This window comes from Cheilinus undulatus, linkage group 5 (assembly GCF_018320785.1).
Source record: "Cheilinus undulatus linkage group 5, ASM1832078v1, whole genome shotgun sequence".
NCBI classification, from domain to species: domain Eukaryota; kingdom Metazoa; phylum Chordata; class Actinopteri; order Labriformes; family Labridae; genus Cheilinus; species Cheilinus undulatus.
The window spans coordinates 4,625,533-4,650,969 of record NC_054869.1 but is presented as its reverse complement, the minus strand read 5'-3'; the positions used below and the strand labels follow the sequence as shown (position 1 = coordinate 4,650,969).

At 39.9% G+C, this 25,437-nt stretch overlaps 1 protein-coding gene across 2 annotated transcripts in view; it reads right to left on the bottom strand.

The window, feature by feature from the left end:
* The window catches only part of LOC121509696 (zinc finger MIZ domain-containing protein 2-like), a 37,270-nt gene extending 12,033 nt beyond the window's left edge, over nucleotides 1-25,237 (bottom strand). The window contains exons 1-11 of one of the 2 annotated variants that reach the window (XM_041787285.1): nucleotides 24,775-25,237; nucleotides 11,028-11,109; nucleotides 10,573-10,687; nucleotides 10,128-10,336; nucleotides 7,632-7,791; nucleotides 7,203-7,445; nucleotides 6,467-6,623; nucleotides 5,999-6,117; nucleotides 3,252-3,341; nucleotides 2,544-2,733; nucleotides 1,131-1,272 (exon numbers count right to left, since the gene is read on the bottom strand). In XM_041787285.1, coding sequence (XP_041643219.1) covers nucleotides 1,131-1,272; nucleotides 2,544-2,733; nucleotides 3,252-3,341; nucleotides 5,999-6,117; nucleotides 6,467-6,623; nucleotides 7,203-7,445; nucleotides 7,632-7,791; nucleotides 10,128-10,336; nucleotides 10,573-10,687; nucleotides 11,028-11,077 — 1,475 coding nt within the window. In that variant the 5' untranslated portion in view covers nucleotides 11,078-11,109; nucleotides 24,775-25,237. Of the gene's footprint in view, nucleotides 1-1,130; nucleotides 1,273-2,543; nucleotides 2,734-3,251; nucleotides 3,345-5,998; nucleotides 6,118-6,466; nucleotides 6,624-7,202; nucleotides 7,446-7,631; nucleotides 7,792-10,127; nucleotides 10,337-10,572; nucleotides 10,688-11,027; nucleotides 11,110-24,774 lie in introns of both variants that reach the window. The other variant, XM_041787284.1, reaches the window with a different exon arrangement.
* Nucleotides 25,238-25,437: the final 200 nt, after the last annotated feature.

Below are 25,437 nucleotides of genomic sequence, written 5' to 3'. Positions count from 1 at the left end.
GCTGGGTTGAGTAACACTGAGCTAGAAATATGGTGTTCCTCTTGTTTGCACCAAAACTAAAAGGTTAGTGAAGTGCAACGGGCTGTAAAGGCTGTCAATGTTTTCACCATCCAACATCAAGCTGCTTACTTTCTTGGTGCAACTGTGCCTCAGTAGGTAGAGTTGGTTGACTGTAATTGGAAGGTTGTAGGCTCAATCCCAGCTCCTGCAGTCACATATGGATGTGTCCTTGGGCAAGACACTTAACCCCAATTTGCTCCCACTGCTTAGTCAGTGGTGTGTAAATGGGTATGGATGTGCATGAGTGGAATTAGCTAATACCGATGGCCAATTCTCCAAAGCAAACTCTGCCATCTGAATGGAGTGAAAGGACGTGAATGGGTAGGTGTGACCTTGGGTGTAAAAGCACTTTGAGTTGCCAGACAGCTAGAAAAGTGCTATACAAGCTCAAGTCCATTTATTAAGCCCAATATCTTATTAGCAAGATCAACAGGAAGAGGGTCCACAGTAACTAGCTGAAAGGGGACATGATGCCAGCTATTGTTGATGTGCATGTACACTTCAACACTTACAGGAAGTCCAGTTCAATAGTCTAAACAAGCTATACCTGGGATCAACTGTGTTGTGAAAGGCTGAGCAATTACTATAAATTCATATTAAACAACAATGTCATACTGCAATATTCAAGTTACAGAATGTGTAGCATTTCTTTTACCTGAAATATGTGCATAAAAACACCAGTTCAAAACTTTTTTGTGCAGCAGAGATGTTCTGCTTTATACAACAAACATGTTTTTTTTGGAGAAGTTGACAAAAAATTTTTGCTGTCCTTATTTTTGTATGTTTTTTTCTAAATCAAAATGGGAATGACATAAAATCGATCATTCCCTTCAGTACAACTTGTTTCACATTTGCAATACAAGTCAAAATAATCCCAATTAGACATTTTTTCTAAATTCTTCAGCCCTAATATTGTGCATTTAAATGTGATGACTGTGATGCAACTAAACTTAACATTTATTTCACGTTCAAGAAACAAGCTGTACAAACTTGTACTGTAGTAAGACACTAGAAACTTCCTTTCTGGGGAACAATAAAGACAAAAAAATCAAACAAAAGCAGCGACTCACCTCATGATGAGTGTTTTGTAGACGGAGTCTCTCAGCTGGAAGACGTGGTTGCTGACAGCCAAGTTGTGCTCTAATCTGAACGGCTCTAAAACCACACCATCTCGCACCGGGAAGGTCAGCCGTAGGTCGTCACTAGGGTTACCTGTAAACAGGAAGTAAATGCAGTCAGGCACCAGCATACATTCTGAGAAACAAACATGCCTGAGAATCTGAGTGTTAAGGTAAATAGTTTAGGGTACTTTTGAAAATAATTCTATGTATTTCTGATAGCCAGACTCTTTCAGGAAAAAAAATGCTTAACCCTCTGAGCCCTAAGCTGTTTTTTAACTATTTTGTCTTAAAAGTTTGCAAAACATTAACACTGTGGTGAACAGTCAAGCACTAAACATCCTTTTCTTCAGGCGACCTGGGTTTTAAGAATATGTGTGCTGCAGTAATGTCACTGGAATTTTAAAATGTTTTTTGGACTATAAAGACAAAAAAACAAAACAACTGGAAATTAAAAAAACAAAGATTTTTATTTATTTAACACAGAAAATATTAATGACTAAAGGTTATTTTTGCACAAACTTATTCTCCCATCTCTTTGAGACAAAAAAAAAATTCTGTGACAAAAAGTCTTCAAAATATCTATTTTTTTAACAAAAGAGTCAGAGCACTTTTTGGGAATTTGATTTATTATTTAAAGCAGTTCCTGTCTGAGGGACAAATCACAGCTTCACCGTGTCTTTCTCTCTGTTATGAGGCATTTAGGCTCTCTCCTTCAGTTCTAAGTCTGTGGACATGCGCTGTTCAGCAAAGCATGACGACGGAACAGTCTGCCATTGGTTGTCAAAGCCCAGTTGCAATGCATTCTGGGATAAAAACAGAAAACATGCTAGCTGAAGGAACGAATAGATTATGAATGGATATTAAGACGTCCAATATCAGAGTTACTTGTGCGGATTTCATCTTTAAAGACCCCAGAAAGTCGGCCAAGTTCCAGGCTCGTGAACAAATGTTCTGTAAAAGCTACACAGGCGTGGATAGCATCATTAGACCGGCACAACACAGAGCTTTCAGAGGAAAAATCAAGTGGCTACAATCTATGCTATTTGTAGGAATTTTCTGATAACTGCAGCGTAGAGATCCATTTAGAACTGTTAAGTACTGATTTTCCTCCATTCCTATTCATTCCCTTTTATCTGTCGCTCAACTGACATTCTTGATCATGTGACTGCAAACAACCTATACTGGTTTATTGGTAGCACTCGTGAAAAGGAGAAAGCCAATAATATGATGATTATGTGATAATCTGGATTAACCAAAACATATTCAGGACCTTTTTTCTTTGTCTACTTGAAGCAGAATCAAAGATGTGAATACAACACTCCTGTTCCATTATTTATGATGTGCGCTTGTGTCTCTGTGTACCTGTAGGAGGAGGTGGCGGCAGCCCGGCCATGTTGGGTTTGATGTCGGGCAGGAAGGAAGCTGGGTTTGGCTTGACGTCACTGTTGCCGGGCGACATGTAGGGCGGGGCCATGGAGCTGCTGGGGGTGATGGGAGGGGTCGGGTTCCCAGGCACGGGGGAGGAGGGATAACCCGGCAACCCTCGACCCGGCTGAGAGAGAAGAGAGAAAGAGAGAGGGAGATGAAGTTAAAACTATGATGATGCACGTGGGACAGTGTTACAATGGGGCAGGCAAAAGCCACAGGAAGTTTAGAGGATAATCATCAAAGTAACCTTTTAGATGCTACAGCCAGAAAAGGCTTTGGGAACAAAAGTAACAAAAATACAACATTTCTTTCATTCACAGCAAGACTGTGCTGTCCCTGAGTGATTATTATACACCATGGCAAAAACGCATTTCAACTACTTAGTTTATAGTATCTGGTTATAAGTGGTTAAAGTTTACCAATCAAAATAATTTTGTTCTCAACACTTGGGAATAAACATGTAAGCACGTCTTAATCATGTAGTTTCATGTTGTTGAAGAACTCAGCTCTTTCTGTGCCACACTGTATCATCCTAATATGTAAGAATGCAGAACATTATCAGTTATAGTGTGACATTTTTCTAATTTCCACAGAAAATACAAATTAAAATTTCTCCTCACATTCATGGAGAGTTCATCTTACCCCTGATGGTTGGTTGAAGGAGTTGTACACACCACCGGCGCCCCCTGCTGTCAGAGCATTCAAACTTCCACCTTGACCATTAAACTGGTCCTGCTGCACAAACAAAGAACCACAAGGAAAAATGTTTGTTTTCAGTGTCCAGGCTATTGAAATCCAGCCTCTTGTATGTACAGAAACCTGATAGATAACCATGTTTATCTTGGCACTGTTGCATTCTTTATTGCATTTTTACATGCATTTATATCTATTTGTCACAATGTAGCAGATTTTGTGTTTAAAGGCATTAATTGCGCTAATTTTGGGCATGATTCCTTCCCTGTGAGGTTTGGTGTGTAAAGAGTGATCTTTCTCTCTCTGATTTCCTCAAAAGATGTTCAGTATTCATGGTTAGAAACATTGTTGTGTGGGGGAAACACAGAGGGGAGCTGAGCAAGAACTCTGTGGACATTGACCGGAAAGATAGCCAATCAGGAAGCACAACAAACACAGCCAAGGTGACGACAGTAAATGTAGAGTTAGGTTCACGTCAGGAACGGAGGACTGGCTTGTTGATTTGAGGCAACAACACAATTGTTTATACAATGTGACCTGTGAAAAATACCATAAACAAAGTGACAAGGAGAGGAGCTGAACTAATGGATGAAATAGGCAAACAGCTAGCCATATTTAGCTTCTTTACTCTAAAGCGATGTTTGACTGTGCGAGACTGTTCGAGTTCTGAGAGTACAGACTAAAATCTGGCATGTGTGGGGTCCATCACAATCTCAAATTTGGTTAAAAATATATGTGTACCAGGCTTGAGGGAAAATAACAGTACTGCAAAGAAACTGGAGACAGCCTCCGAGTCAATTAACATGTAAAAAAAAAACAGATTCTAGCCCTTTTCTTGAGCACAACAGTCCTCAGAACGAAATGAAATTTTTAAAATAAGCTGCATGTGTGAAATCAAACAGACAAACTTTCAGACAGAATTAGCCTGGAATTTTCCCTGCAGCCCTTAAGAAAAGTGGAGCCACACACTGGACAACAATCGTGCCGATTGTTGGGCTGAATTATCAGACTGTTCTTAAGATTATCTTGCCACATTATCCTGTAGCGTGTGGTGTATTACGAGGGAAATTTTCCCCTCTATTCGATCCACCTGATAAGAGCCACTTTGATTCGAGATCTTGAATGTTACACGTTCAATATTTACAACCTAAAATCTTGTTGTGTGTGGTGAGCATCAAGAACAAGATACAAGCAGATTAATGATGCACTATGGAGGAATAGCCAATCAGGAAGCAGGCTGACTGAAGGAGGAAGTAAAACAACAACACAGTGCTATAGATGGCACTGGTAAACGGGAAGCAAAAAGTTGGATGAATGTCAAAAAATTGAGGAGCAACTTGTTGATTTGTGGCAACAAAACGAGTGACTGACAACAAGTCAGTACTTGTTGTTAGTCACACGGGAGGGAGGGAGCCTCACCAAAATTACAACTGCAATAGACTTAGTATGTAGCCAACAGCTAACCACATCAGTGGTTAAAGTCTCGTTTGACCATGCAAGACTTGTGTTTTTGAGTGACAAGACCAGGTTGAGACTCTGGTAGTCTGTGAACAGGCTCCATTACGTGTGCGGTGTGCAGAGCTGATCCTCTCGTTCTAGTCCACACACCATACGGACAAAACTGGAGAATCAGGGATTATTTGTGACTATCAGTTGGGTCTCCAACTTTGAAAAAATCTGTTAAGATTTTAAAAATCTTTATGTCGTTGGCAGGCTTTAATTCTGCTCATTAAACCAGTGTGAGCAAATATGAAAACAGATCAGGAAATAATCAGAAAAATTCATCTAGGAATGGAGTGATCATTTCTATACTGTCACTTATCCTGTTTTCATAACATCCTGTTTATCCTGCAATGGGTGCACAGCTCTAGACAGTGTACATGTGATCCCAAGCATGTAATGAAACTGCCTTGTGACATTTTCTACAAAACTTGGCATCACATTGTCGGTCTATGCTGCTTTTTCTGCTACTTTAGAGACAGGTTAGGGCTCCTGCCGTGAGATACATGTGTGAACAAGCAACTGAAAATTGAGAAGCTTCCTGTCTGAATCATCTCAACACTTTGAGGAACACATATGTGAAAGCAGCTGAGCAGAGAGGATTGATAAAGGTTCAGTGTGCACTATGTGCCTTTTTTCAGTTGTATCAAATGAAGAGTGGGTGTGTGCAGCAACTAACAGCTGCCTGAAGGAAAAGCAAACTGCCCTGTTTTTTTTTTTTTACAAGAACACTCTGAATGAATTTGTTGCCTTTCCACTGCTCCACCTTGAAAACTTCCAAACTTAACATAGAGAAGCTGAAGTGTCTGAAGGCGATGATAATCTTGTAATGTTGTCTAAGATGGATTGTGTGATCTGTGCTCTGTAGCTTTGACAGCTGAGACATTATTATACACCTCCATAAAAAGCTGAAAGAGGGGATTCTCTGTTTTATGTTTGCAGAGGAAAAAAAATCTTAGAGAGCAGAACAAAAGGCAAAGAAGCCTTGGAAGATAATCATAAAAGGTGGTTGGAAAGAGGAAAACCCACACGTAGTGTTTCCCTTTCACAGCCCTTCATTCAGCACCACCTTCTCTGCATGAACCAGTGGCCCACGTTAGGGGGCTAACAAAGGGTCATCGTAATTAAACAAACTGCCTGAGAAAAAGCCTCTCCATGCCAACTGATTGTGCGCTGCTCTGTTAAACATTCCTCACCTTGTAGTACTGGGAGTTTGGGGGTCCAGACGGCGGGTACTGCTGGAGAGGCATCTTATGGCTCTGATAAGAGGGGGATGAGCCAGAGCGCTGCTGGGCGGGGCCTGGCCCACCAGGACCTGCAGACAGAGAAGACCCTGAAACACGACCTTCACACCTGAAGACTGCATGAAGACGTAAACTTCACAGTCTCTTATCTGCCAGTCATATTTAAACTACAAATTACATCCCACTAAGTCTGGACTGCCATCTTAGCCATGGTCATTTTATTTCATCTGTAGCATTCATTTCCTGATAATGGCATAAAAACAATCTAAAATACATGTACTAACTAACTAACTAACTAACTAACTAACTAAATAAATAAATAAATAAATAAAGCTAATTCATAACATGATTCTATTGCACAAACATTTCTGTGCAGTGAGCTTTTTAAAGTGCCATTAATGTCTGTTGCAAACATCTCACCTGGGTGGTACTGCATGCCAGGGCCAGAGTATGGTCCAGGTCCTCCATGACCCCCACCTGCACCGGGGATTGAACCACCAGAACCACCAGAACCGGGCATCACGTTCACATTTGAACCAACCGGGACGCCGTACTGCTGAGACATTCCTGGGAATGACTGAGGACCATAGAGAGGAAAAAAGAGGAATATGTGAATTATCTATCTGACATAAATGATACTATTCCATATTTTTAAGGTCTTAATAGATGGTAGGCACATTTGGTATAGAAATATCTCCAATAATAAAAAGCTGGCAGATCTAAACAATGTGTCATGTAATATGAGTAATATTTGGAGTGAAATGCAAAAGATCATATTTAGTTTTTTGAAAATGTTTGTTTCAACAATTTTAACACAGATTGACTCACGTGAAGAATCTGATAATGATCAGAAATAATCGTAAATTAATGTATTAGCCCACTGCTGCCTTGACAGCTAAATTTGTTTATACTGTGTATTGAAAACTTCTGTATTAAAAAGAACACTCTGTGTGGACTGTAAAAAAACAGGCAGAACTTTATCCAGGCTAATGATGTACCAGCTTCCATCCCCTGAACTAAAAAAAAAGGCTTGAAAATATTGGAACTACCTTTCAGCTAGAGTGTTTACAAAGCTGGTGTAGATGGCCTAATTATGATATCATCACATAAACCAGATTTATTTTCTAATTTTCATGTTCCTGAGTGATTTACTCACGTCAGAGCTGTACGGCCGTTTCAGACCCTGTGTGGGCCTTAGGTGGCCCTGCTGAGGTCCAGGGCCATAGTTTGGATGCTGAGCGACCCTCTGGGGGCCACCTCCAGGTCCATACATGGGGCCCATTGGGGGGGGTCCTCTGTTAGGTCCAGGCCCAGGACCCATACCTCCAGGAGCCATGCCAGGGGGCCCTCTGGGGCCAGAATGAGCCATGAACTGATTGTTATAGGCCGGCCCTCCCATCTGAAACACATTGAATCATCACTGACAGAGTTCCAGGTGAAACTTGATCCACCTGCAGCACAGATGGTGTCTCACAGGTGTGAACATGAATAAATAATCAATCTAAATTAATTTTAATAAACTCCTGATATCACCTGAAGTCTCCAGCAGAGGGAGCACTACCTGTAGCCTCTCTTTTCTCCTCACCTGTCCGTAGCTCATTTCCTGGTTTTGTTTTTCCTGGATGGCGGCAACGGTAGCCGTGGCGGTAGCGGTTGCTGTGGCAGCAGCAGCAGCGACAGCGGCGGCAGCAGCAGCCTGAGTGAAGTCAGCCGAGCCTCGGGAGCCTCCAGGGTTCGATGGGTAACTGTAGACAAGATTTTGTTTATATTACAGTGATGCTGTTTGTTTTAAATGTTATCCTCTCCAGTACTGTTTTGTTTTATACAGTGAAAGCCTAAAGCTACAGCATGTTTATTTGGATACCACCCACTCTGCATCAAGGCTGGAATTAAACTCTACCTGCCACTGTTGGATTCAAATAACTACCAGCCAGAAGTAGTTTTTACCAACCACTCTATTCTAACAAGCAGCACTATTGAATGAGATATTTTATTAAAATCAAGTCTTATTCAGTGTTGATTTTTTTTTTTTTAATATTTGTTTTTGGGCATTTTTGCGCTCTTCTTGGATAGTGGAGGACAGTGGATAGAGTCCGAAACAGGATCAAGAGTGGGGGAGAGACATGCGGCAAAGGGCCCCAGGCCGGACTCGAACCCGGGCCGCCCGCGCACATGGGGAGCGCCTTCAACCACTAGGCCACCTGCTACCCTTTCAGTGTTGATTTTGTCGACTAAAACTATGACTAAAAATGTTCGTCGACAGCCTTTTTTTCATGACAAAAACTAGACCAAGACTAACAAAAATAGATCTGTGATGACTAAAACTGACAAAAGGTAAGTTTAGTTTTTGTAAAGATGACTAAAACTAGAATTAAATGTAATTTAGTTTTTGTCGGACATTCAAAATCTGTGATATTTCTCTACTGGTGGTAAATCTGTCAAAAAACAATGCAGCTGTATCTCTTCTGCCTCTCAGCTGTAGAAAGCAGGGATCCCAGGTTTGGCAGAGTGCAGAGAACACACTACCATGATTTGGTACCAGATTTAGGCAAGAAAATAAATGCTTGGACTAATACTAGACCAACGTGTTTTGGAGTTTTCGTTGACTAAAACATGACTAAAACTAAAAGACATTTTATTTAAAAACTAAGACTAAAATTAAAAATAGCTGCCAAAATTAACGCTGCTCTTACTGTATTTAAGTTGTAGGCTATTTAATAAGGAGGTGTTGCACAAATAATCCAAACTGTCGCTCATGTAAAACTGCACAAAATGTTTGCTGTGCTTCCTACTGTACATTCATTGGCAATTTCCTGCATTATTGATTTCAGACTCTCTAGACTTTGGTATTCTTTGTGCTTTTGTTGCAGTCTAAAGCCAAAATTCAGACTTTCTTGAATTGCGACAAACAAGACAGTGTTTCAAACACAACTTTAGCAGATATACTAGTTGCAGTGAAGACTACTCTCCCAGCACACAGCAGCCTGTAAACATTTGACAGCTTTAACCAGTGTTAATTTTATCAGCTATTTTAAATTTTAGTCTTAGTTTTAGTCTTTAAATGAAATGCATTTTAGTTTTAGTCATATTTTAGTCATTTCTATCCTTTTTAATTTTAGTTTAGTTTTAGTCCATAAAAAGTCCTCACATTTTAGTCTTTACTTTTAGTCCAAGCATTTATTCTCTTACCTAAATCTGGTACCAAATCATGGTAGTGTGTTCTATGCACTCTGCCAAACCTGGGGTCCCTGCTTTCTACAGATGAGAGGCAGAAGAAATACAGCTGCATTGTTTTTTGACAGATTTACCCACAGGGGAGGAATATCATGAATTTTGAATTTCCGACAAAAACTAAATTACATTTTAGTCTAGTTTTAGTCATCTTGATGAAAACTAAACCTACTTTTTGTCAGTTTTTTCAGTTTTGTTAGTCTTAGTCTAGTTTTTGTCATGGAAAAAAAGGCTGTCGATGATCATTTTCAGTCATAGCTGTAGTTGACAAAAATAACACTTACTCTGACTCAGGGACATGGATATAGGTTTGCTCATAACGTCAGTAGGAACAGCAAAAAACAGGGGTTTAGTTACACCCTATCAGACCAATTTTTAGGATTTTGTTTAAAAAAAATTGACAACCAATGTTTTATTATGGACAGGACAAAGCTGGAAATTAGAAAGGGCCAGTCAAAATGGGAATCAGTGCATCTCTGGTTTAAGTATTATAAAAGCACAAAATTGTTTAAAAAAACAAACAATTTTTCATATATTTTGCCTCTTAGTTCTGCTCTTGAAGTGCACTGGATTAATGCTATTATTTTTTAAAATGTACAAGTGTTTCTTCTGGGGGAGCTTGCTCCTGTAGAAAGTGCAGAGTGAGCAAGATTAGCATGATACTCCCTCTGATTCAATTTGAGCCAGGAAAATTCCTGAAAGTGTACAGGTAAAGGCCACCTGGGGCAAAAAAGCTATAACTCTAAGTGCAGCTCATCAGTTTTGTGCTTTATACTGTAATCATGTTAAATCCCATGATTCCCATTAAACTTCATAAATTTAAAATTTAATCTAACCAACAGTCACTCACCTCCCCGTGTACCCCCCTGGTCCTCCAGCGTAGCCCCCACTCGTCCGGCCGTACATGCCCTGATTCATGTAGCCTTTGCTGGGCTCTCCATAGCCCTGCTGGCCCATGTAGCCTCCAGGCCCCCCTGTCATACCTGGACCCCCAGGGCCCTGCATCATAGGCCCTCCTCCTGGGTTCGCCCCAGGTCCCATCACACCTCCACCCAGACCCTGATGGTTTCAGACATACACTTCGGGTCACACAAAATTCTGGTTTAAGACTCTCTAAAGCTCAAATGTGGATGATTATGATAAAATATTTAATAAAACATCTTAAAGTAATTTTTAAGAGGATCAGCTCCTTACACATAAAAGAGAAACACAATAAAATTAAGTATAACAGCCGGACTAAATGGGTGTAACTGTAAAGGATTTCCTGTTTTTCTTCCTGTTTGATGATGTCATACCTGACTGGCTGAGGGATTGGTCACTCCCCAGACGGTGGTTACCACAGAGAGGGATCCTGTTGGCTGATTGGTCTGTTGCTGCCAGCTGGAAGGGTCATAAGGGTACGAACCATCACTGCAGACACACAGATCACACTTTGAGGGTTAGATTTTTTTTCTAAATTCATGACACCTCAAACATATGTCTGTATCTGTTTGAAGGAAAACTACACAGAAACTAAATGCTGATTTGGTTTGAAGGGTTTAACAAGAAACAGCAGGTTTGGAACTGAGATCCACTTAGGAAAAAAAGACACGAAACTCCTCCTCATTCAGTCTTCATGATCAGCATTAAAGCTTCTGTGTTTCATTCCTGCTGAGTTTCAGTGGATTAAGACTGCACTCTTCCTGTGGCGGTGCTGGAATGTACTTCAGGGTGTGTCTGAATATTGTGACATCACTGTTAGGTGTGGTACCTGTGCGGGTTGTTGGCCAGTCCAGCCTTCATCTGGTTCAGAGGGTTCATGATGGGAGGGGTCCAATCAGACTCACCAACTCCTGCAGAGACACACAAACAGAAAAATGATTATTAATCCACACTAAGGATACTAAAAACACATCCCTTCTGCAGTGGAGAACGTTTGTTTAAAACTCCAACCATACACACCAACACAAATGCTTTTATTTATATCTACAGAAACCTGTCTTATGCAGGTAGGCTGTGCAAGATATATCCTGTCATATTTAGTCTTTTATCAGTCATGATGCCTGGTTTAGATGTAGTGTTGGCCCTACATTTACCTGGAAGTCATCTCACAAAATCAGTAGGGATAGGGATCGAAACCTGGTTCTGTATTTTTATAACACCAGAAAATCCATAACGTTTTAGCTTATTGATACTGCTATCGAGTCACACAGGCTCTGTGACACAACGTCATTTTAAGATGCAACTGGTGTAAAAAAATACATCAGTTCTTTCAAGGGGAACATAAACTAAAAGCACCTCAATATTGTCCATCAACAGAGTGTGGTACCTTCATCTGTCGAATTGAGGAAAAAACGCCTGCGAGTCGCATGCAATCATACTCGCATGCGCTGGGAGTAATAGACACTCATTTCACTCTCTCCAGCTGATTCTCTTCTTCAGCTGCTCAGTTAAATGCTGAAAAGTGCTCCCAAACTTTGTAGCAAGTCCTGTTTGTTAAAAGTATTAATCCAATGTAGAACTGCATGGTGGAAACAGCAGAATTAAAGTTAGTTAGCGAACTTAACGAGCTGGAGGATGGAGAATATGACGTATTTAGTTAACGTCAGTATATTAGACGACAAGACTCTACATGTTATGATATGTTTAAATGTCACATAAAATGGGAAAATTTAGTTTTTGATGAGAAACTTCAATAAATATAGTGGTGAATATGAAGAATGTGCTTGTATTTGAAAAAAAAATAGATGTGAGTCTTTTTAACTCAAGCACTACTCAGAATAGACCACTTTGAGTGTAAGTATTTGTCCTCCTTTTGTCTTTCCACCAAACTATAGAAAAGTATCGATAGCGGTATCAATAAGGACTCGGATCAATAAGGGGTATCGATAAGGGTATCAATATCAATAAAAATTAACGATCTCCATCCCTAAAAATCAGCCCTGCGTTGGAAACTGTGCAAAATGGTGTATTTTTTTTTTAATTTCACCTTACCAAGCCCCCATCCCCACCCCGACATCATTTTGCCCTTCGTGGAAGTTTTGAATGTGTGAGAAAAAAATGTATTTGACTGTTCTAAATGTTAAATGTCTAAAGGTGCAATATTTCATTGACCTGAAATTTGTGTCAAAATGCCAGTTTTTTTCAACTTTTTTTTTTTTGCAGGAGATGTTATGTCTGACATATGCAATCATTCAGGTGCCAATTTTTTTTTAGAATTGTCTACAAAAATCCTACCTTCTTCGTTTTTGTACTTTTTTCCTTCTAAATATAAGAATGACAAAAACCCTGCAATAATTCATATCAAATTTGCAATACCAGTCAAAATCATCAGAAGAGGAGTCTTTTAAAGAATTGTTTAGCCCTTCTTTAGAAATAAAAGAAAGTTAAAGAATAATCACATATCAAATCGCAATTGCAAAATTGTGGGAAAAAAAACGCAATTAGATTATTTATTATTAGATTATTATTATTTATAATCGTTCTGCCTTAGTGTAGGCTCGTCCTGCTGTGGATGTCCCAAAGGCCCGGAAACCGCCGATGTGTGCAGAAATGTCCCCAGCTTGACCCTGGCTGTACCCTGTCCCCCTCTGTGGCACATCAGGCCCGTGAAGAATCCTTGGTGCACTATATGCCTAAAACATTTGCATGACTGTATATATGCCAATACAGACTATAAATATAGGCTAAATGTGTAAATAAACGTGAGCAGGACCAACAGACATGCACCATCTTGAGTCTTTCTTTGTTCATCCTTACTCCCTTAACTTTAGTATCTTTGTTCAACCTTAAACTTTAAAATGCATTGTAAAGACTGTAGTTTTAGATCTTAGCTACATTCATATATCTGTATTGATTTCTTAATCAGCAAAATTCCAACAGCATGCACCCCTGTTGAAAACAATGGGCAGAAATCCTGTTAATAGCGGGACAGAAACCAATCCAACCTGTTTTTTCAATGCTAAAGTTTCACAACTACAACTGCTACCTATGTAAGGACAGGATTCTTTTACATTGTCTTCATGTTTTCTTGGTGGCACTTCCTTGAAAAGGAGTAGGAAGCACATGGAGCTATTTAAAAAAGATGTTAAGGTTACTCCAGAGGAAAGCAAAAGCAAACTGTGTGATAAAAGCCAATGGGAAGTGCTCTGAAACTAAGGCTGTGAGCACTGTCACTTTGCAGCACTGACAGCAGACATAAGCCCTAAAACACGACAGAATATTTGCAGATATGCCAATATATTTGTTGTAACAATTTTCATATCTGCTGGAACAGTTATCTGACCTTTTAAGGCCATATCTGCTAATATAATTCTGATAATTGTACATCTCTGATAATTAACAGCAGAAATGTTCATGAAAATGCAGCTTTTTAAAGCTGTGCTGTAAAGGAAGGGAGGCTACAATAAGAAAAAAAAACCTATGGATAAAAGAGTGCAACATGGCATGCAGCACTGTCGTTGATTATTCTGTTTTCACGGTCGCGGTCAAGTTGAAATTGAATCTTGATTAATTGCCCAGCACTGCTGCAAAACGCAACATTTCTGACTCTAAACTCAGGACAAAGTTCATTCTCATAACATGTTTTACATTCTGAATAATCATAAATTTGAGTGGAATATTTCTGCGAAATGAGCTGCTTTCTCCTCTGTTAGAGTTCAGAGTCTGGGATCAGACTGCAGTGTTATTAGGTCACACACACGCTTTATCACATGCTCACACACACATTACGCTGATCAGACAGTGCTGATACGCTTCACTAACACACTGCAGACTTACGACAAACACAGGTATCATTTACTTATTGAGGAGATTGTTGAGAACCTGAGTGTCTCAACTCTGCAGGTATACGCCGCCGTGCTGAAAAACATGTTTGTTATTTTATTTGTAAGAACACGACGCTCTCTTCATATCACAGCACCAGTGGTGACTCATGGATGGAACACTTTAGTTAAGCTGATATTCTGGGAATTATTTGATAAAAGCTCCAAAGAAAACTCTGGAAACATGGAGGAGGAGAGAGCATGTTCAGTCTGATCTGTTTTACAAACTCGCACTAATAAAGCATGAAGAAGCTTTACCAGATCAACATGACAGCTGCAGATCAGCTGATGCACAAACAGAAGAATCATTCAGACACAGAGGTCAGCGTCTGACCGACACGCTGATAAAACTATAACATGATTAATGGCAGAAACGCGATTTTTACTAACAGCCTCTGTTTGATACCAAGAGGGACAATTTTTCAAACTTGATTTTACACTGATTTAATTACAGTATTTAGATGAGTATCCATAGAGACACAAATGTTTTTAGAGACAAACTACTCCACAACCTTTACTTTCAATACCTGCTCTTTCAAAGTAAACACTGAGTATTCAAGTTAGTTTATCATGTCTGTAATTGACTGTATCAAGAAGTCATGAAACTTGAATGAAAGCGTTCAATCTTCAGTCACAACTTTTACCAAAAGCCGCCTGAAAAGAAAGAGAGCACAGCCCAACTTTGACAGGAACACTGGCAATGTTTCAGTGGAGAAATGCTGCCAATGTTTGTGTGAAAATAAGACCATGTGAAGGAGTCTACCCGTTCACTGAACACAAAAGAATGCTCAGTAATAGACAGTTAAGACTTTTACTTTGTTGCCATTAAAGGAGATAAATCTAAACTTAAAGCCAGTGGTGCTACATAGACGGAATAATTTACTAATTGACGCGCTCACTGTGGCACCGATCCTGAGCGTATTGTGAAATGAGACATTCTCCTTCTTTGACAGAAGATTTATTTGTAATCCAACAGTGGTCTTCGATGTTCTTCACATGCGAGATTCCAATAAATCCATAAACTTCCATTCAAAGACTCACAACCATTATTAGTGTTTACCGGCATGGCGGTCGAAAAACGGTATGTGCTCCTCCGTCTAGCAACACCTGACACCTGGATTAAGGTTCCTACCTAAATGTGCTCTACCTGTACCCAACAGTGACATCTCCTGGAGAGATCTGTACATTATATCTTATGGCCTCCTAGCATGGCTCCTACAGCCATAGCATTTAAAAAACATAAATATCGTTTGATTTTTACACTTCTATTATATTGAAGTTTAGAGATCTGGTTCGGCGATAACTCTTTTCTCTGCATGAGTGTTACCCATAAATAAACAATAATTGAAATGTCACATCCAGAGTATATCCTGAATATTCTCAGCAATCTATAAAGTGATTTAAACAACCACGAGAAAAAAAATCCTACAGGTAGAGAAGAGTTTTAATGGTACTGAATGTTATACAGTGCTGTGAAAACGTTTTTGCTCCCTTTGTTGTTTTTTTTTTGCACATTTATCACACTTAAATGTTTCAGATCATCAAACCTATTTTAATATCTCACAAAGACAACCCAAGTAAACAGAAAAAGCAGTTTCTAAATGATGATTTTATTTATTAAGGGGGGAAAAAATCCAAACCTCTCTGGCTCTTTGTGAAAAAGTAATAGCCCCCCTTGTTAAATCATGAGTTACCCGTGATTAACTACAGTTCTTTGAAAGCTGAGTTCAATTTCACTGACCACACCCAGGCCTGATTACCACCAGATTTGCTGAATGAAGAAATCCTTTAAATAGAAGCTGTCAGACAAAGTGAACCAGGCTACAAGATCTCAGAAAGAAACACATCATGTCACGATGAGAAACAAAGTGACTGAAATCTATCGGTCTGGAAAAGGTTACAAAGCCATTTCCAAGGCTTTGGGACTCCAGCGAATCATGGTCAGAGCCAGTATCCACAAATGGAGAAAACTGGGAGCAGTGGTGAACCTTCCCATGAGTGGTCGGCCAACCAAAATGACTCCAAGAGTGCAATGATGACTCATCCAGGAGGTCCCAAAAGAACCTAGAAGCACATCCAAAGACCTGCAGGCCTCACTGGCCTCAATTAAGGTCAGTGTTTGTTACAGTCTGAATGATGGGAAAATAATCTAATAGCAATGTTTTTCTCCAATACTGCGATTTGATATGCGATTATTCCTTAACTCTCTTTTATTCCTAAACTAGGGCTGAAAAATTCTTTGTAAATATCTAATTCTGATGATTTGGACTCATACTGCAAATTGGATATAATTGTTGCATTGAAGGGTTTTTGTCATCCTCATATTTAATATGAAAACAGTACAAATGTCAAGGTAGGATGTTTTTTATAGACTATTCTAAAAACGCTGGCACTTGAATGATTGCATGATCTGTAATGCATAGCATCTCTGCTGCAATAAAGTTTAAAACTGCTATTTTGACACAAATTTCAGGTCAAAGAAATATTGCACCTTCTGCGATTTGAAAATTGTGACAGGCCATATTGCAATTTAATCTAATTTAATTGCCCAGCCCTAGTGTTCATGACTCAACCAAAAGAAAGACACTGGGGAAAAAATTACATCATGGGTTCCAAGGCCAAAACCACTGCTGACAAAAAAGGACACAAAGGCTCGTCTTACATTCGCCAAGAAACATCTTGATGATCCCCAAGACTTTTGGAGAAATATTCTGTGGACTGACCAGACAAAAGTTAACTTTCTGGACGGTGTGCGGCCCGTTACATCTGGAGTAAAAATAACACAGCAGTTAAAAAAAGAACATCATGCCAACAGTCAAACATGGTGGTGGCAGTGTGATGGTCTGGGGCTGCTTTGCCGCTTCAGGACCTGGACCACTTGCTGTGATTGATGGAACCATGAATTCTGCTGTCTACCAGAAAGTCCCATAGGCCAACGTCCGGATATTAGTTCCTGCCCTCAAGCTCAAGTGCTCTTGGGTTATGCAGCAGGACGACGACCCGAAACAAACCAGCAAGTCCACCTCTAAATGGCTCAATTTAATCAAAATTAAGGTTTTGGAGTGGCCAAGTTAAAGTCCAGACTTAAATCCAATTGAGATGCCCTGGTGTGACCTTAAATGGGCAGTTCATGCTGGAAAACCCTCCAGTATGGCTGAGTTAAAACAATTCTGTGAGGAAGAGTGGGTCAAAATTCCTCCACAGCGATGCGAAAGACTCACCACCTGTTATCACAAACGCTTGATTTCAGTTATTGCTGCAAAGGGTGGAACAACCAGTTCTTAGATTCAGGGGGGATTTACTTTTTCACACAGGGCCTGATAGGTTTGGAATTTTTTTCCCTTTAATAAATAAAATCATCATTTAGAAACCGGATTTTGGATTTACTTGGGTTGTCTTTGTGAGATATTAAAATTTGTTTGATGAACCGAACATTTAAGTGTGATAAATATGCGAAAAAAAAAAAAAAGGAATCTGAAGAAGAACAGATACTTTTTCACGGCTCTGTATGTTGCTATAATAAACTACACTGACTAGGACTACCACCTGACAGTTACATGCCTCTGTGATGTTTTGAACTGATGGACAGTCAAAGTACAGAGATGGGTCTAGTAGAGGGGCTTGGCTGTTTTGGTGCTATAAATGTTATAACTAAGGTTTGACCAGGAGACCTAATGACCTTTGACCTCCAAAATAGAATCTATTTCATCACTAAGTGAGAGTGAACATCGTGTAAAGACTCATAGGTTGTTTGCAATCACATGATCCTGAATACTGCATGGGGGATCAGGAAGTGAGGCACAGCCATAGGAGTGAATGGGAAATGGAGAAAAGTTAGTACTTGAAAGCTCTAAATGGATCGGAATGCTGCAATTATCAGAAAATGTCTATATACATCAAGAATGACCCCTAGACTTTACAAAAAATATAGACAGATGCATGGTACCTGCAAATATGATGCCTCTGGCCTCAGCTGAAGAGAGACTGTGTGAAAATCATCATTCTAACAAGTCTGGTATGTTTACTTTTCTTTGACTGATAATCATCATGATTATCCATCCCTCTCAAATTAATGAAATTATCTATTTGATCCTCTGCTGATGGACCACAAAAATAACTCTGAACAGAGGTAAACATTACATAAACAAATTAATCATTCAATCACTCGCTCTGATAACGTTTGTGTTTCAGTGACTCACTCAGTTTCATGATTCAACTTTCCTAGATGGTTCTGTGTCATTGAAAGCGTCATCAACTTCATCATCGGTGATATTTAGATTTTCGTCTGAATGAAACCTGAGTCACAACTAAAACAACTAACACAGTGGGAGCAGTTCTTTGTGAGTTTATCGACAGAAATTCTGAGGAAATGAAGCAGAAAAATGGGACTTTTTCTTATAAAGATGTCTCATTCTGCCTTCTCCAAACAGATGTAAAACATGTCTTTCCATGTGGAGCAGTGTCTTTTAGCCAGTTTTATTTGTAAAAACTTATGACTTTAAAATCTATTCAAGGTTTTTTTTTTTTAACAAATTTTGTAATTTAAACACCCAAAGACTATGCAGGGACATAATCATGAATTTGCCAAAATATACATTATATTGCCAGAAGTATTCACTCACCCATCCAAATAACTGAAATCAGGTGTTCCAATCACTTCCATGGCCACAGGTGTATAAAATCAAGCACCTAGGCATGCAGACTGTTTTTACAAACATTTGTGAAAGAATGGCTCGCTCTCAGGAGCTCAGTGAATTCCAGCATGATAGGATGCCACCTGTGCAACAAGTCATGAAATTTCTTCGCTCCTAAAAATTCCACAGTCAACTGTCAGTGGTATTATAACAAAGTGGAAGCGATTGGGAATGACAGTAACTCAACCACCAAGTGGTAGGCCACGTAAAATGACAGAGCAGGGTCAGTGGATGCTGAGGCGCATAGTGCGCAGAGGTGGCCAACTTTCTGCCGAGTCAATGGCTACAGACCTCCAAACTTCATGTGGTCTTCAGATTAGCTCAAGAACAGTGCGTAGAGAGCTTCATGGAATGGGTTTCCATGGCTGAGCAGCTGCATCCAAGCCATACATCACCAAGTGCAATGCAAAGCATCGGATGCAGTGGTGTAAAGCATGCCGCCACTGGACTCTGGAGCAGTGGAGACACGTTCTCTCGAGTGACGGATTGCACTTCTCCATCTGGCAATCTGATGGACGAGTCTGGGTTTGGTGGTTGTCAGGAAAACTGTACTTGTCTGACTGCATTGTGCCAAGTGCAAAGTTTGGTGGAGGGGGGATTATGGTGTGGGCTTGTTTTTCAGGAGCTGGGCTTGGCCCCTTAGTTCCAGTGAAAGGAACTCTGAATGCTTCAGCATACCAAGAGATTTTGGACAATTCCATTCCCGACTTTGTGGGAACAGTTTGGGGATGGCCCCTTCCTGTTCCAACATGACTGTGCACCAGTGCACAAAGCAAGGTCCATGAAGACATGGATGAGAGAGTCTGGTGTGGATCAACTTGACTGGCCTGCACAGAGTCCTGACCTCAACCTGATAGACCACCTTTGGGATAAATTAGAGCAGAGACTGAGAGCCAGGCCTTCTTGTTCAACATCAGTGTGTGACCTCACAAATGCACTTCTGGAAGAATGGTCAGAAACTCCCATAAACACACTCCTAAACCTTGTGGAAAGCCTTCCCAGAAGAGTTGAAGCTGTTATAGCTGCAAAGGGTGGATCGATGTCATATTAAACCCTATGGATTAAGAATGGGATGTCACTTAAGTTCATATGTGAGTCAATGCAGGTGAGCGAATACTTTTGGCAATATAGTGTATGTAGTTTCCTTTTATTCATTCTAAAAAAAATCATTGCAATTATCTCTAAAGGTTTCAACAGTACCTCACACATTTTTATTTCATGGGTGTCTTTTATATTATTTAAATAATCTGGGATTCTATTGTCCAGTGATTTAGTGTCTAGCATCCAATTTAACTTTAAAAGATGGATAATGATACACATTTTCAAATAAATGCATTTAACACTAAAGCTACTGCCATCAAAATAAGACCATTGTTGTTGTTTTACCCCTTAATTTACCACTATGAATTATCATTTACCCTTGCTTTGAAAAAGTCTGCAAAAAGTATGGAAGTCCAAACATCTTAACAGCCTTATGCAAAGCTTGAAAAATCACAAGCTTACTGTACTCATGTAAAAGTAGAGTTACTCTGGTTAGAATTACAAGTACAAGTACTGGTCTATAAATTTACTCAAGTAAAAGTAGAGAATCCACTCTGTTTCTCCTTTATAGCTGCAGCAGCTGAGGCGTGTGGGTGTTGTACTCATTGGAATGGAAAAAGGTAAATAATTAAAACATGCAATGAGCTTGTTTGTCATTAGATTACTCATCACCACTCCTTTGTTATTGTCGTCAGGAAACAAAGCAGAGCGATGCCTCTCCCTTGTATTATAAACCATCTTTGTGTAAGCAGACAGCAGCTGACAGCTGAGCAATTTACAGTATTAATGATCTACAGCTGATAAACCGTGCAGCGCTTAACCAGTAAATGGTCTCCCTGTTTGACACAGAAGTCTGTGTATTTCCCTGAAGACTCAGAAGAAAGAGTGAAAATAAAAACACATCTGGACTCTCTCTCTGGGCGTGTAGTTCTGTACTGTAGGTAAAGGTCGACTTTAATTGGTGGATTTGTGAATGGACTTTGTTATGAAGTGCGTCAGAAGATGTAAACACAGAGAGGAAGAGACTGAATATTCTCTATAAACTGCTTCATGGAGTGCAGATGGTCAAGTGGTTTAAGGTGCTACCCATGTGTGCGGGCGGCCCGGGTTCGAATCCGGCCTGTGGCCCTTTACCCCATGTCTCTCCCCACTCTCTTCCCTGTTTCTGAATCTATCCACTGTCCTTCCTCTATCAAATAAAGGCATGAAAAAGGCCAAAAATAAATCTTAAAAAAAAAAAACCTGCTTCATTACAACACAAACGAATAAATATTCACAAATATGAGAAATATCTACAGTAAGATATGCCTATAAAGTCAAAGATTTGACTTTTTCAAAAAAGCTTCATTCAGCTGCCAAACTGTCGAACATCTGCTTATGAAACAACTACCATTCTAATCCAGCTACATGAGGGTGTTACATGGCTATTTTTACATATATTTGTCCATTTTCTCCAAAGCATGACTCACAGAACATTGATCAGTATCAACCTATCCATTTTAATGTAATCCTTAAAGAAGAACCTCCAGTACTTTCGATCAAAGTCCTTTACAATATAAGAGTTAGACCTCAGAATTACACAGAACTACTGAACTTACTGAGGTCATACAGTCATTTGTATCAGTTATTAGGGGTTTAGTGTATTTCTTTTAGGGATGCACCATATTATCAGTACGATATCAGTATCAGTAGACATTAGCTTAAACAGTGAATTATTAGTATTGGCAATTATGACCTTTTCTGCCAGTATTTGGCTATAAAACCATTATCAGCTGTAAATATTGGCAATAGGAACAATTAAGTTTGTGGAGTTTTAGGCTGGACTAACAGACCAACGCCTGAAGTGATGCTCTTTATTCATCCTCATTCCTACAATTTAAAGTCTGTCTGAAATTTGCTCTGCTTTTACTTCTGCTTTGCGTTGCTGTTACTCTGCACCTCATGGCAAAATGTGTGTTTCATGTTAACATGTAATCTTGCAAAACAGATGGATCCGCCCATTTCTGTTTCTCAGTGGCGAATCCATCCTGCAAAGCTCCCATCTGAACCGTTCGGGCCCGGTTAGAAAGTGGCAGGACCAATCAGCGACTAGGGGTTGTATTTTCAGGCGCGGCGGAGTCGTGACGTAAACAAGCAGCAACAAGAGGCCGGTGGAGTAATGGCGGAAGAGCTTAGTGTGGATGCTGCTAAAGTGCCAGTGTTATCAGAACTTGACAACATTTCTTCATTAAAAGAAGAACAAAGAACAGCAGTGAGTTGTTTTCTTTTCAGAAACAACAAAAGTCGTGTACTGACATGTCTACAGTTGCCATGGCTCGTGTTATGCAGTTCTCTATGGAGTTTACTCCTTCAGTAGGGGTGCAGCTCAGCAGCGGCTACATCACATGTTTTGTTGCTCTGATTGGCCCATAAAGATGTGACAGACAGAACATTCATCCAATCACCCTCTGAGTTTTTTTTCAAAGACTCTCCCCTTTCCCAACCGCTGTGTATGAGTGGTTTACATGCCAGGTTAGTTAACATGGGGATATCCCTTTATTAAGAACATGTATTTTACATTTCCTTTCATTTCCAGCATCATTGGTTCCACAATAACTTAATGAGATTAAAATTCAAGGCATGCTCAAGCCTTTAGTTACTTAAATGTTAATTCTGCATGGTAATATTTAGTCGATTCTTCATCTAGGTACCTTCTGTGTCATGTCCTGATAAATAAACTCAGTTTTAGCTACTCCAATCCAATAACAGGCATCCCTAATTGTGACATTATAACCATATTCCACAATACAGAAAGCTGCTAGCTTAAAAAACAAAACAAAACAGAATAGCTAGGTATAAACCTTTAAGTTATTTATCTCTACATAACACAAACAACTGGAAGATCATTGGACTAAATATCACCATTGTAAGTGGGCATAAGGAAAATGGTTAGTAATCACATTTAGATGTCTGACATTGAATTTTTGCTGATATCTATTAAATTATTTTATCAGATATTGCTATCGATGCAGATATTTAAATGTAGATCAGACTCAAAACTCGAGTCCTTAAAACATGCAATTTAAAGTTTGAGGATGAACAAAGGAAGACATTTTAAGTCCTTTAACCCCACTTTAAAGTGTAAGGAATGATGATGGACGAAGGGAAAAACTTCAGCAGACATAGGTCTACTGGTCCAGCCTTAAAGGGATATTTCAACATTTTGGCAAATTCCCCCATTGCCATAATCCCTATTAGTCTTAGTAATAGGTCTGTTTCCTTTAGTTGACGGTGCAAGCTGTTTCTAGATCTGGGGGACCGTTCAACCAGCTGCACTGTGAACACTATTTTAGCTGATGGAATTTTTGCTGTCCCTCCCTACTTGTAGTTAAACTTCTGAAAGACTCAAATAATTAATAACTTGACAGAGCTGCAGTAACTTGAAAATCTGACATAAAGTGGGTTTCCTCTGGTAAAAACAGAGCAGAGGGTCAACCTCATAGCAAGGTAACGCATACTAATGAAGAATATGAACTATGCGTCCTTTAGGAACATCTACCATAAAATTCTAACTGTGTGGATAACTTTACTCATGATGCAATTGTGTCTAACATCAACAAAAACAATCCACCAGAAACACGAGCAAAAGAACCCCAGCAGGGATCACTGTACTGAGTGAAGACCATTTCACTCAGAGCAGAGTTAAAATTACACTTTGGGAGTTAAAATCAGCTCCAAAATCTTTAACCATGAGATCATAAAAACACTCTAGTTTTTACTGTTTTGGGATGTGATGAGGAATCAGTCTCTCACTATGTACTACTACGTAGTAAACAAAGGTGGAGAAGTACAGGAGTATTGTATTCAAATAAAAGTACAGTTACTGTGGTTATAACTTACTTAAGTAGAAATAAAAGTACTGATATTAAAAAGTACAAATGCACAAAAAAGTACTCAATTACAGTAATCTGAGTAAATGCATTTAGTTACCCCCCCCCACCCAAATGGTTGAGGAAAACCCCAGAAATTACCCAGCTTTGGACTATCTGTACTGACATTGTTATAAAGCAGGTACTGATAGCACCTGATTATCACTAGTATCACATCTAAGTTTCATATTCTGGTATCATATCTAACGTTGTAGTAAAAATTATACACAGATTAAGTAAAAATACGCGTGAAAGTGAAGACAAGGACTTTAAACTGTGAATAAAGTGTATTAAATCAACAGTTTAACTTCAGTTTCACTGTCTGGACTTCAAACTACCAACCCCTCCGACTCATAGCCGCGTGCACGTTTCATGCACGCGTCTAATAATAATAAAGATAAAGTTGTTGCTAATGTATGAAACACAAATCTAAAACAACAGGGATAAATTATCCCATGAATGCCGTCCTCACATCTCTGTTTGGCCGGTGAAATGAAAAACAAAATGACAGTGTCAGAGGAGACATTTTGAGATTCCTTGTAGTGTTGCAATCAGGTAGTAGCTAACGCTAACAGGCTAGCCGATCGCTGCCTGTGCTCGCAGGGAAATGAGGCTTTTCCTTGCCGTTGATAGCATTGCTGTTAGCATTAGCATGCTAACGAGGCGACAACCGTTCACTACGTTAAAGGGGAAGAAAATACTTTATCAGGCACTGTTACTTGATTGGTCGCTTAGTATTAATTAAGAGTGAAATATTTTTTAAATTCCACCGTATTTAGTTAAGATGTTTTCCCCTTTCTCGGTTGAAAGGAAGCTAGCCTGTTAGCCTAGCTAGCCCCAACGGCTGTGACAATGGAATGCTACTCAGCTAAGCCAGCTAGCCCTTTCTACAACACAAAACATTTACCTAATATGATCTTGCATGTGGATTCACGCTGAATTATACGTGTGGTGTAAGTAACGATGAATTCCCAGTAATGTAAACATTTAATCTCACCTATCACACAAAGACACGGGGGTTACAAATGGAATTCCTCCCATAACCAACATACCTCCTCTACTTCCCCGGTGTCCGAGCCCTGCTCTGGGGCTCCGCAGTCTCGCCTTCTCCGGGCCTCCGGGGCATCAAGGATTGAGCACAACCGAAGCCAGAATGGTTCACCACCGCAGCCAAGAGAACCACCTCAAAGCTGGCCGGGCTATCCCACAAAAAATGTCCGGATAAATTCCTGCACGGAGGCCGAGATTCACGCAGGAGGGCTGACTTCAACTCCAGCCAGCTAGCGCCCTGCCGCCGCCGGCCTCTGCGTCTGATTATCCGGCTTCAGAGGGCGACACCATCCCCCTCAGCTCCAGGATTGTTAAAGTAGAGAGACGCGCAGTCAAACATGAAACACCGCTGTTCACTGATGTTTGGATTTTAATGCTGGAGCCGCTTCAGTGTGTTTCCTCTGCATCGCTGCTGCCAGTGGTGATACCAGCAGGTTGAACAGGAGAGAGCAGAGTGAGAGAGAGACACCCACACAGAGAGAGAGAGAGAGAGAGAGAGCCAACCAGACCGGTGGAGAGAGGGAGAGACAGGCACAAACAAGATTACTGAGGAAAAATCAAGTTATGGCAGAATATCCATCATCGTCAGTTTTTATTGTTTAAACATTCATTGAACCCCCAAACAGTTGTTTTTCGGCTACACACCTGTGTACATGGGTGTTAAG